A 13,712-nucleotide genomic window follows, 5' to 3' on the forward strand; every position below is an offset into this window, starting at 1 on the left:
CTATTTGACTGCGATCAAACTGGGTTAAACTTCCAGTATTCAGCAGCTTTAACTGTTCGGCCATTGGTGGGGCTTAGCACTCCAGAATCTAATTCTTTCCTGCTTCCCCACTGCTATGTAACAAAAGAAAAACAGTATACACAATTGCTATGTTAACTGAACTTATTTTCTTTTAGAATCTAATTTTCTTTTCTTTCTTCCTGAAGCTATGCCTTCCCACAAAAAAAGTCCAGAATCAGAAACATCCTACTCCAAATAGTACATGTACTGAGCTTCTCTTATTGTTTAGGTTAGAAATAAAAACGTTAAACCCCCTACAATCACTCAACCACTGAAAGCGTGGTTGTGACTAATGTCAATCAATCTATCGCCACTAGCAAAAGAGCGATTCCTTAGCCAGCAGGTATTTAAAAGTGACATAGAGGAATCCCAGTTAGCACAGAGAAAAATCCTTTTTACAACACATTTACTTTTTTAGTACTATATTCTTTATCTCTAGACTTTTTAAAAACACTTTTTTCTGTGGTGCTGGTACAGATATTGATCATTCTGAATATATTGATCATCTGGATTTTAGACTGTATAATTTTGATTATGGGCGACTATTTTTACCAGAACAGCAAAAGTTTGTAACCAAACTTTTTATTCCGGTTATTGTTGTGACTTATCTCACTTATCTGACAGTAACATCAAAACGAGCCCATTACATTCTTCGTGGCAAGGAGTGCAAGATTGCGCCTGTCATATGCGAAATTCACGTGTCAGTAAAACTTTGCTCAGTTCCACTTTCAATTTTGATGAAGAGCACCCAGGAAAGGAAGGGTTCAAGGGTCTTCCCCCTCTTTTCCTACCCCCAACCTCTCGGGAGTACTTTCAGCTTGCCATATATTTAGAGTGCCCCTATGCTGCAGACACTATACGTTTACGAACATCCATGCCTTCTCTGGGATTCAAACCTGGGCCCTTTTGTATGGCAATCAGAGTCACTAACCACTATACCAGTTGGGCAGCAAAGAATTTTAAAAATCCACTACAATTCACAATAATCATACCCATAATTAACACATATATCTGAATGTGGTAGGTTAGAAATAATAAAAACTGAGTTTAAAATCAATGAAAAATTTGCTTATAACCATAAACTTACCTTAATTCCTTCCAACGTCAGGACTCCACTACCTTCTCCAAGTTTTTCAAAAACTCTTGAGGCTAATGAATACATAAGAAATAATCTCATAACACTGATATGCCATTTAGCATGGAATAATAACCAAAGTGATAATAAAATAATACCTGTACACATGTCTAAGTTATAAAGTGCTGCATTGGCCAGTTCTAAAAAGTACTTTTCATCTTTCATGAGTGATGCCAGAGAGTAAGCTTGGTCAAACCTTAAATATGTAAAAAATATTACAAAGCTATAACGTGAGATTTTTAATAACATGAAACCTGCTTTATTACATGTATAGTATGTAAAAGAAAAAGTGGAACAGAAAATCAGTTTACAGAAATATGCATTACCTTCTTAATTTCAAGGCTGACTGGAAATTATTTAACAGCTGGAAATTAAAAACATTGTTAAGTAAGACGCACTTACTCATGAATATAATTTTAGGTTACTTAATGCAGTAGCTAAATTAACAGTAAATTTGTAGCATGATAAATCAAAGAACATATATCTATTATGCAAGTATAACAGTTCATTCATATACTTTTAAATTAAAAATATAATTAAACTATGAATAAATTTAATATATATATTTTTTTGCAGTTCTATTATGAATGTACACTGATATACCAAAGAAACAAATACAAATGATCTTATGCAAAATACATAGCAACACTAACTATGCATGTGATTAGTTGTATCCACTAATATGCTTATGAAGATTCTCTTTACATTTATGGAAGTTCCTGGTGCTCTTTCTGCACTGAAAATGGCTCATTAAAAGAAAAGTTAAGTGAATTTTAATGCAACTTAATGATCAGAGTCCATGAGCTTATGGCATAGTATTTTAGAGGCCAAATATTGGTTTCCTCTTATTACCCATTTCAAAATATGTTGTAACTGCAAAATTTTGAAATTATAAAAACGGATTTAGGCTCAATAAATAAATAAATGAAAATAAAAATTAAAAAAAAATTAAAACTAAGAAAGTGATCAACTGCTAAGAAATATTTCATGCAACAGAAGTACAGTAATACCTTAAGTCAATGGTTCCCAAACTTTTCCCAGTTGCAACACATTTTTTCAATTTAAAGTTTCCCATGCTGTCTTACTCTAAGTACGACTAATCATAAGTAAGAGATAAAAATAAATAAAAATTTGTGCATATTCATATTTTTACTTATTAAATTAAAAATTAATGTGTTGGAGGAGCCAGCAAATCACTGCACAATTTCTCATAATAACAGAATTAACTGGACACAGCCACCCTCATTTCCTCTTTCCCATTGATTTTTGTTCTATACTTGCTTTTTATTACAGACTGTCTAAAACCCAGTTTCACACAAATAGGAAAATGTAATTAAAATTTAAAATTTGCAGAGTCTTGTTGCTTAGACGGGGATACTCATCTTTTAGCGAAATCCAAAATTGTAACAATGCCATGCTGCTAAATTTTGCTTTCAAATTGTTGTTGCAAGATAACTTGATAAGATTCTCATCTGCAGAAGTAAATTCAAACGGAGCACTAGAGCTAAATGGATGTTGAATCCATGCAAACCTATTGACATTTTCAATTTGAAAGTATTTCTTGAACCAGAGAATTAGCAGTGGTTAGGGTGCTTCAAATATGGTTTTTATACCTTGAGAGTGATCAAGTTCTTTTAACATCAAAATTTGGTGCAAAAATGAAAAACAACATTTGCCTGCATCTTCATTCAATTTTCTTCTCCATATTTTTTTTTTTTTATAAAAGCTGATATTTTCCCTACTGAATTATATGATATTGTGCCTGCAAAGAGAGAGATTAAGGGAATTCATCTATTCGAAACTGTCGCATAGACATGAGAGTTTTATTAAAAAATCGCCATTGGCAAATTCTGCATTTTTGTCTCCTTCCTTTCTAAGAAAAATAAAAATTTCTTGCTGCAATTCAAAGGTATGTGATAAAACATTACCATGAGACAGCCATCATACACTGTTATAGTACAAAAAGATAAGTGTTCAGCTCCTATATCTTCACACATTTTTTTAAAAAAAAACCTTGCTTTCAACAGATGAAATTTTATAAAATTTACCACATTCACTACACATTCTGACACATGATCCAGTACAGAATCCAAATGCTTTGATGTAAGTGCTTCTCCATAAATAATGCAATGCATCCACAACATACTTGGTGATTTGCTTCAAATAAGTGGCTGCAATCCCCCATAGCAGCAAGCTCTATCAGTACAGACACCAGATATTTTTGCAAAACAAAAGGTATTCTTTTACCCTCTGACTGCTCAATTTGTAGACCGAAATCGCTTAAAAAATTGTGTAATTTTTTTTTCATATTTTAAATCTATATATATTGGAGAATTGAAAAATGCATTTTTCCTTTCTAGAAAATATTTTTTTATACAGATTTTTATCATGAGAAACTAAGTTGCAGCGAAACCAATTTCATATGTTATGACCAAAAATTTTTTTTTAAATAAATTTCAGTCGAATTACAGTTAATTTCTATTTATTGCATAACATAAAAAAGTAAAATATATAAAATTTAAGAAAATATAAAGCACTGAGGAAAAATTATCTTAGAAATGCAGTTTACTATGATAGAGTTCTAAACAGGGTTCAAGGCAAAGTCCAACTTCACAGTCTTTGCACCAGATTCAATAAATCTAATTAATAATTCAATAATTTAATTAAATCAAGATAATCGCTGTATGTTTTCTAGCAGCCATTTCTGTAAGAAAAAAGCGGCAAAAAGTGGAATTTGAGCAGTAATACCTCGTGCCATTAAATGCCTCAATTTAGTGGACAATTGAAGATATCTGTTGGCCAAAGCGTAAACTAAACGTCTAATACTGTATATAATTTATTTCAGTGGTTAAATGGGGAAAAAACAGGATGCGCTCCTCAATAAAGAAGGAAGAAAAACACGTGAGCAATCAGAGGGTTAATATTATTTCCATCTATAAACCATACCTAGCATATCAAATGAGCACCCTTATTATTATATGTAGTCACATCTAGCTTCAATTTTAATTGCACTCCTCTAACTGCTTCAATTAATTAATCATTTATATCCTCCACCATACATTGTGTTCTTTGATTAACTGTGTTATTGGACAAAGGCACTTTTAAAAGCAGCTTCTCAGCAGTCTCGCCAAACATAATGTTCATCATATCTATAGCAGCTGACAGAATAAGTTCTTCTGCGATGGCATGAAGCTTCTTACATTTTGACGTTCTGTAAGCCACGTTGTTGACGTCTTAAAAAAGTAATTTTTTATTCTTTCAGTTCCTTAACTTCCTGGCACAAAAAAATCACAGGGTGTGCCAACCATTCTACAGTGATTAGCTCCTAAATGGCACTTCAATTTACCTGGAAGCATACACTCCACTGCCAAAATTGTCATACGCAATACACATTGTGGTCTCCCTTCATCGCTTATTTCTGTTGATGTAAAATCCAAACTCTAAATAACCATCATCATACTTACGATTCTTCACAGTCATTCGACTGATTGAAGACATACTTTTTTCCCTGCACAATTATGTTTATTACCGTTTAAAAAAAAACAATCCATCATCAGAGATACAATAGCAATAAAATTACAAAACTACTTATCAAACAAAACAAACAAGAAGTAATATAACACTAACTATACAACATGAACTACTTTATGTCACTGTTTATTTATATGAAGTGCTGAGTTTAATTTCACTAGCCTTAGATTATAAACCGACTGACTGAATTGAGCCAAATGCTTTTCACAAGATCTCCTAGAATAGTCCAAATCTGTCCCAAAGGGTCTACGCACCTCAATGTGTCTATATGATCATTCAGCTAAAGTTGAGAACATGGATATATTAGAAAGTGTATTCAACAATTTCGAGATGTCACATTGCAAAAATTATGCTTTGAAATATAAATATTGTTGAGCAAAGAGAACATAATAAAAAAATGAGTGAAATGATAGATTATGTTGCATCAAGCTTTTTATTTAAATATTTGCTAATATCAATATCAATCATTCAATGACCAAAAGGAAAACCTCTCCTTTTTTTTTTGGCATTACTGACAAAACAGCAGGTTGCAGCAAAAACAAATTCACCCCACTCTCACTCAGAAAAGCAATTAAAGCATTCATTTATTCACTGGCCGGCGGAAGAGGTCAATTGTTATGATATCAGCTTCATCTTTGATATACGAGGGCTATCCAGAAAGTAGATTACGTTTTGGAATAAAAAAATAAACAAAGTATAGGAAACAAATTTTATTATATACAGATGAAAGCCACACTCAAATACTACTTTTCTACATAGTCACCATACAAATTAAGGCATTTATCGTAGCGATGTACGAGCTTGGAAATTCCTTCGTCGAAAAATTCGGCCGCCTGCGCCTTCAACCACTTCGTTACCTCTTCTTGCCTTCCATCTTGCACAAAACTTGTGGTAACCAAGCTTTTCGCTGATGATTTCGTGCAACAAACTTCGCGAAATTTGTGGAAAACTCAAAGAAAGTTCCGTTATTGTGAAATTTCGATTTTCACGGACTTTAGCATCGACTTTTTCGAGAAGTTCGGCGGTCACTATGCTGGGTCTCCCACTTTGATCTTTGTCGTGAACATTGGTTCGGCCATTTTGAAATCTTATGACCCACTGACGCACTCCACCTTCAGTGATAATGTTGTCCCCATACACTTCACGAAGCTGCCGATAGATTTCTATCGGTTTACAGTTTTTTGCAGTCAGAAACCTTATTACTGAGCGCACCTCGCAGCTCACGGGATTTTCAATTAACGCAGACATTTCAAACCATCACAGTATCTGAACGGAGCACAGCACGAACCTCTCACTAGCACGGCTAGATGCAGACTGAGCTGCGCAGCGCTCTGACCCCAAGATGGCCGCGCTAGCCCTGCCCCTAGCGGACACAGACGGAAACGTAATCTACTTCCTGGATGGCCCTCGTATGTGTATAATTTCAAATCCTCATAAGGCTGGAGAACCACTATGCAGTTCCACTAAGATTATTATTAGGAATCCTTTTGTCAAATTTTGGGATCATTTTCCTAATAAATCCAGTCATGAAATTGTTACTTTTGTAGCAGATTTGATTGGCATTTCTGTGACAAGCTAAATTGCATGGAATATCACTGGAAAGAAAATGGTAGATTTCCAGCTTTGAGGAAAAAATGACCACTGAAAGTTTGTACACACAAACCTGAATCAAACGAAATGATGAGCTAATTTTAGCAACAATATGACGAAACATGCATGTTTCTTTTTACGGAATGAGCCATGAAAACTGTAAAGAGATCATTCTAGCTTTGTACGTGCTCTCAGATTAGATTGTCATGAAGTATATCAGGATCATATGGTGTGACTGAGAAGAAGCACCACTGCAGGCTCAAGTTTGCAACATTTTGTGCCAGCAACTTTATACAGGGTCAAGTAAAAAAAAATCTAGATACTTTTAGTTTCTCACTTTGTTTTTTGTTTAGTTAGGACAAATGTCTTAGTTCAAATAATTATGAATCATTTATGATATTTCAAGGCACCTCTGTGAAGAGGCTATGGCTTCCCAGGTTGCAACCATTGCTTAAGTAACATCAGAATTCAGTGTTGGCGGTTTCAACAAACTTCAGCATGTGGAATATGACAGTACATCTAATGAATCCTCTTCACAGTGCTATGCAGTTTCTTCATTTGTACACTAGATATTTGATGACAGCCTAGTCTGACTATCTGCATTACCAACTATTTTGGATAGAATGAATTATCTATATATGAATTTAACTTCATGAATGCATACAACATTACATAATTTGTTCAGCTCTCATGCAGTACCTCTCCTGATATATCTATTAATATCTGTACTACTGTCACCAGTTTGGCCTCTTTCAACAGGATTATGACAGCTACATTAACTACAGATTTGAGATTACAGTCAAAGGACTGCTCAATTGAGTTTGAAGCCTTGCCATGTCTACTAAGTCATCAGACTCAACATTACTGAATGTAGATGGGATGTCATGTAACAAGCTGTAATACACAGAAATCCTACATTTTTATCACAATAAAATGATAGATGACTTTGCAGAAAGCACAGTGTTTCTATAGAAGCCTCCCATATGCTCATGGAATCTGTTTTTCTGCAGTTCTATGATCCCATAAAAGACCTACAGAATATTAGTTTTGGAAAACCAGTTTTCTTGGGCTTCAGCATATAATCATAATACAATTAGAAATTTAGTATACTGAGAGAAATCTTATTCCTTCAAGTATAGTATTATCTACAAAAACAAAATTACAATATCTGGATCATGGGTATTGCTATAAATATCCAGTCGATGACCAGGAACAGACATAACTGATGTTTTCCCTGTTGCAGTAAGAAATATCAGCTCCCCTCCAACCAGCAATGCAGGATATAAATCACTTTTAGGAAATGTATGAATCAGTTCAACTTTGCTACCTGTAGAAAAGTAGAAATCATAGTCACTATTGATAAAATCTTTAAAAACACTTAACTCTGAAACATATACAGGGTTTCTGTTTAAACACTCAATGAAAGAATTTGTTGCATTCAAAATAACAGTCACAGACAATAGGTCCGTGACAGTGAACAGAAAACTCTGAAATGTATGTTACCGAATATCTGAGCACACAACCTACACATCGAAGGATCTCCATTATCTTCCATATTGCCATAACAGAAAGTAATTTATACTTTACATAAGAAAAAATGATCATAACTCTTCAATGCCAAAATTTTGATACCTTCACCAAGCTTATCAAAGCCATCTGAGGCCTATATGTAACACCTTTCAGAATTGATACATAATGTAGCATTGAAATATACATGGTGATTAATTAATTACACACTAAATATTAGATTTATGTGCAAAGAAAGATTAAATAAATTCATTAGCAAAACAGTATGAGGAAATTAAAAGTTGGGTCTATCATACTGATAATATAACCAAAAACTTAAGACAATTTCCTTTAAAATGCATGATATACCAATAAAATGATTTGACTGCTTGGATACAGAGTAGGAAAGAAGGCAAAATATTTGTAAAAAATGATTTGCTCTTCAGTAAATATTTATTACAAAGCAATATAAAGTTTGAAAGATATTTTCAAAAACTTTTTATTTCAGGAATTTAAATTAGCAAATTATGAAATGAGACTTTATGTCTGACTTACAAATTGCCATGCTGTGCAGTATTCAGCTGCATAAAAGTGACAAAATCATAAAGGTATACATATTAGATAATTCAGCACTGGAAAAGATCAATAAATAGATTAATATTCTGACAGAAAATGGTAAGGTAAATTGTAAAAAATTTCAGAATCTTCAATTTTCTTCCTTTAATAATTTGGACTAGTTATTCATACTGCATTTTTCTGCCATTCGTTTATGTATTATAAGAAGCATTTGGGTTTTTAAAAGCATATTAAATCAGTTTAAGCTTAAATTAATAACTGAATTAATTATAATTGTAAATGCTGCATCAGTTTCAAAATGTATTCCTCATAAGTACAGAATTCAGGAAATTAATACAGTTTATTACAGTATATTATTGCTACACTAATGATAATTTTTACTGATAATAAAGAATTAATTGCAATGCTAGTAACATAAAATGCAATTAGAAATAGCTTATATTAATTTTATTACTTTTTAGAAGACACATTACACTGTAATATTACAATAAAGAAAAATTTTTTTTTAAATGTCAATAAACCTCTTGGAAAGAATCAGATGAGGAAACACTGATTACACCTTATTTTGAAAAATTTAACGCTTCAGATAACAAACATTTTACTTGATAAATTGCTTTTTTAATAAAATGCTGATAATGTGGTGTTTGTTTACATTAAGCTTGCATATGTTCATGCCACTGCAATAAAATACTCTTTTATGTGTCAGTAAAACAAAAAAGCCTGAAGTACACAACACAAATTGCACACTTTTAAAATTATGAACATTTATCTCTTAATTAAAAGACATGTATGTCACAATTAAAAAAAAAGTTTGTTATACAATGTAATCTAACATTCCAGTTCACATTAGTTTTCTAACTAATGTGTAGTTAACTTTCTAGTTCATATTAGTTTTACAATTTATTGATATTTAATTTCATGTTCAGAATTTATAGCATTCATGAATGTGATTAGTTGTTTTTATTAAGGAAAGCACGATTTCAGGCAGCTTCACATTAATTCAATCTCCATATCCATAGCCAAGGAGAATTCCTAACTGGCAAGAAATACACATTTGCCAACACCACATTCAACTGTAACATCACAGTAGTATCACATGCTGATACATATGTAATCTTTTACATGTTAAAGACTAGATGAAATGAACAACATAGCACAGATTAAAAGGTTTACAGAAGACAGTTTCTGCTGCATGTGGGATAAGGCGAAATACAAATTGGAATTTGTGAAGAAGCATGTCAAATACATAACAAATTCTTTGAATTTTGTACCTTAAAGAATGCTTGAAGGGAAACTATGATAAGTGTTTAAGAAAGTTTGATGAGTTCTTTTATTAAGCATTTAAGCAGAATACTTCAAGTACAGTAAGCTTTTTACCTTCTATACTGTCACGGATGTAGATGAAAGAATCAGCTTTCTCTTCATCAAATGAAATGAAAACACCCTATGAAATATATGAAGAAAATTACTGCACAATAGATGTAACCAAGAAACAAAGTGAGAGACGATGTTTTACTTTAAACTGTCAATATACCTTATACATTGCATCATGATCCCACAGAACTGTGCTTGCAGTTGTTTGAAAATTAGGAACACTCAAAAGACTAGAATCTATCTAGAATGCAAAGAGGTTTTTGTATAAAATCAGTAGTTTGTCATGTAATGCATTTAAAAAAATAGCAGTGATAATAAGTATTTTAAATAATTACTTCATAAAATAATAATTTTCAGAACACAGTATTTCCCAGAAAATATTAAAAAGCACACTACCTTGACTTTTAAGACTGAGATTTTAATGACACAGCTCTTAATGATAAACTTTGGGAAGTTGGGATTACTCACAAGAAGTGCATAAATGATAATATTTTTACTGAACACAGTAATCATGCTTTACATGTTTTAAAATTTTTTCCCACCATAATTCCAAAAACATGCAAAAAACAGCAACCACAGGTTGATCATGAATTATGCAATGAATTCCAATTGTGTAAGTTGAACAAGCTTTAAACATAATATTGTTCAAAACTTAAACTACAAAGCATGCACCTTCAACTCATAGCATATTGCATAACTGATTTGGAAGAACATAAATGGCAAAAGTGCACATTCTCCCTCACAGATGTGTGAAATTTCTCACACAGAAGAATAAATTTTACTGCAATCAGAATGTTCAGGAAGTAATACAATGCAGAAGATACTAATTATAAAGACTGTTTTTTTAAAAAAAATATATCTGACAGATGATGTGAAAATACCCTTGTAAAGAATAAAAAAGGTCAAAATAATATACCTTCACACCCATAAGTTTTGAAATATGAAAAAAGGGCAATTTTTAAGAGGTTTTCATGTTGTGCAGCAATGACACTTCAAAAGAACTTCAAATTGACAATTTTGTCTTATAATTACATACTGTAAATAACAGCAGCAAAACAAAAAAGTACTTGCCTCTGTCATCCAAACTCAATGTGACTCGATATCCAATCAGTGTTACAGCCAATCAATATTGCCCCAAAACCATCTGCAAATTTAATGATGTCACCTCCCATGATATTGTGTATGTACAACAAATCAGATTCTATTTGCTCTCCTTTTTGCTGTAGTAATTTTAATGGCCAGCAGCAGGTGCATAGTGAGAAATTTTCCATGGGTGCAGGGGTCTCGCTTACTTCAGCTCATATCTCAAAGTTAGTTTTAAATTTCATTGCTTCTTCTCAAGGTGAAATGAATGTTTATGTGGAGGACAGGATTTCAAATATTAATTTTCTTCCAAAAAGAAGGTATAAAAGTTAAAAGTATTTTTTTTACAGAAATTAATATAAAGAAAATTTACATTATAATGCAAAAGATTTTAATACCAATCTAAAAGATTTTAATACAAACTAATATCCAAAAGTATCTTCGGCATCATTGGAAATATCACGATGGATATACAAGGTACACACTAAAGTCTGGTACCACCCATTTAACTGCCAAATGGTTGCAGCTATAATCATAAAAGTGGTGTCTAGGTATAGTAACGTGGCTATGAGCTACTAGATGAGATAGCTTACAGCATCAGCTGGTGGAAAACTGTGGAGTTAGCATCCATATCTCGAAAATGATACGAGATAGGCAGAAAAAGTGAGTTCAAAAGTTGTAGAGCATCATCAATTTAGTAAAAAAGACATCTTGTGGACATGAATGTTAAGAATAGAATGCTGAAACATCACAAACTTGAAAGGAGAAAAGATTAACTTTTGGATGAAAAATGAGTCCACATTATCACTTGTAATTCAAAATAGAGAGGATTGTGGCTCAAACCCCATGGGGTGCATCCTTGTATCGAGAGTAGACAATAGGCAGATCAAGCAAAATTGTGTCGCACAATGCAGCAACTTAATGCAACTTCAGCTTGGTGTGCAAATTTGTGCATTATGCAAAGAATGTATGAAACGTCACACATGTTCACCTGAGATAGCTATAAAAGAAATATCTTGTTGGGGTTCTATGTTGAAGCTCACGGTCATGGAGCGATTTTCAAAAAATGATTATTGTGAGATGGTTTTACTTTATGGTGAATGTTGGTGCAAGGCACGATCAGCAGCATGATTGTATTGGCAACTTTTCCTGTACACCTTCATTCTTCATACAAAACAATCTTAAAGGCTGTGAAACATTTAAGGGAGACAGGCTACGTTAGTAGCTGACTTCAATACAACACGCCTGCTAAGATAGGGCAGAAAGTACAACTGGAAGATGTCTACCATATGCTCTCACATATTCAAACAGCAGCACAAGTGAGATAAGTGAAATTTGTAGCATCCCAAAAAGTCGTGTTTGAAAAATCCTAAATTAATTAGGTGTTCATCCATACAGGCCAACACCTAATCAGGCATTGCTGGATGGGAATGCTGAGAGATGTTTGTTGGTGCAATTTTATCATGAACCAGACAGAGGTACAGCCAACATTCCTGGCAGATATAGTGTGGATAGATGAGGCATGCATTTCGCAGAATGAAATGTATAATAAGCAGAACACTCATTACTGGGCACTGGAAAATCCATCATACTCTGCTGATGTTTGACGTCAAATACGGTTTTCGTTTAATGTTTGGTGAAGAATTTGTAACAGGCTAATCATTCCAAAATTTTACCAGGGTATGTTAATTGTCGCACGATATTTTGAACTTCTGCAAAACGTAATACCCGATTTTTTTTGTGAACCTGCTGTTGCTTCAACTCCAGAATGGATGATTGCAACATGATGGCTTGTATGCGCACAAGACGTCACAAGTGAAGTAGTACACAATGGAGGAATTTAAAGAATGAATAATCGGGTACAGTGGTTTTGAAGAGTGGCTTCCACGTTCACCTGACTGACTCCTTAGGACTTTTCCCTGTGGGGATATACCTGTTTGCAGGTGTATGTGACCCCTCCACAAACCTTGCAGGACCTTCAATGACGTATTTAGAGATGCTTGTGCAAACGTGTCACCCAGTACGCTACAATGCATGAAACATGAAGTTCTAACAAGGGTTCAGATGTGCATTTAAGCTGACGGAGAAGTTTGAATATCAGAAATAAAGGTAGCCTGTGATAACTAGATTTTTTTTTCCTTCTAAGATCATTTTGTCACATTACAGTGTAGGAAATCACAAACAAACAAATGTGCATTTTCAGCATTATGCTCTTAATATTCATGTCCACTAACTGTCTTTTTGTATTAAATCGACAATGCTCTACAACTTTGTAATTCACTTTTTCTTCCTATCTCTTATTGTTTACGAGATAGGGAAGCTATCACTAGCATTTTTCACCAGTGGCATTGTATGCTATCTCATCTACTAGCGCATAGCCACTTTAGTATACCTAGACACCACTTATATGACTATAGCTGCAGCCATTTGGCAGTTAAACAAGTGTTACCGGACTTTAGCGGGCACCTTGTATAACTTAGCAAGTGCACTTACTCAACCTTAGATTATTCTGTTTCTCAAGTAGGATTTCAATAACTGAAAATTCTAAATTCTTTAATTTTTCATTAAACAATAATTTCATTTCCTTTCAATAAAAATACTTTCATTCAAGGCAGTAGATATAAGAAGGATTACTAAGATTTTTTAGAAATTTTCTTATTGTTGGAAATTTTTCGGCTTTACACACATGCAGAGCTTTCGCAGGAAATTTTGGTGATTTCTCTAAACTGGCTACTTAACTGCACTGCAGTTGAAACTCCCCCAGTGCTACAAGTTTACAGCAACTGACATCATCCTGGTATTTTGTTAATAAATTTTCATCTGTTTGTGTTGCTGAGAGTTCAACAGAGAGTTGGTA

General features: G+C 33.3%; 1 protein-coding gene across 2 annotated transcripts in view; it reads right to left on the minus strand.

Annotated features, from left to right (window-relative positions):
- Positions 1-13,712, minus strand: part of Oseg6 (intraflagellar transport protein Oseg6) — a 210,573-nt gene that overhangs the window by 75,573 nt on the left and 121,288 nt on the right. For both annotated transcript variants that reach the window (XR_015039212.1, XM_085809920.1), the window contains exons 15-20: positions 9,933-10,013; positions 9,776-9,842; positions 7,480-7,643; positions 1,522-1,559; positions 1,294-1,391; positions 1,148-1,209 (exon numbers count right to left, since the gene is read on the minus strand). Coding sequence is in view for 1 of the 2 variants with exons in the window: in XM_085809920.1 (XP_085666046.1) it covers positions 1,148-1,209; positions 1,294-1,391; positions 1,522-1,559; positions 7,480-7,643; positions 9,776-9,842; positions 9,933-10,013 (510 nt within the window). In the remaining variant the exon portion in view is untranslated. The remainder of the gene's footprint in view (positions 1-1,147; positions 1,210-1,293; positions 1,392-1,521; positions 1,560-7,479; positions 7,644-9,775; positions 9,843-9,932; positions 10,014-13,712) is intronic.

Source organism: Stegodyphus dumicola, chromosome X2 (assembly GCF_044657685.1).
Source record: "Stegodyphus dumicola isolate Sdum_Otavi_A_Nest chromosome X2, ASM4465768v1".
NCBI lineage: Eukaryota > Metazoa > Arthropoda > Arachnida > Araneae > Eresidae > Stegodyphus > Stegodyphus dumicola.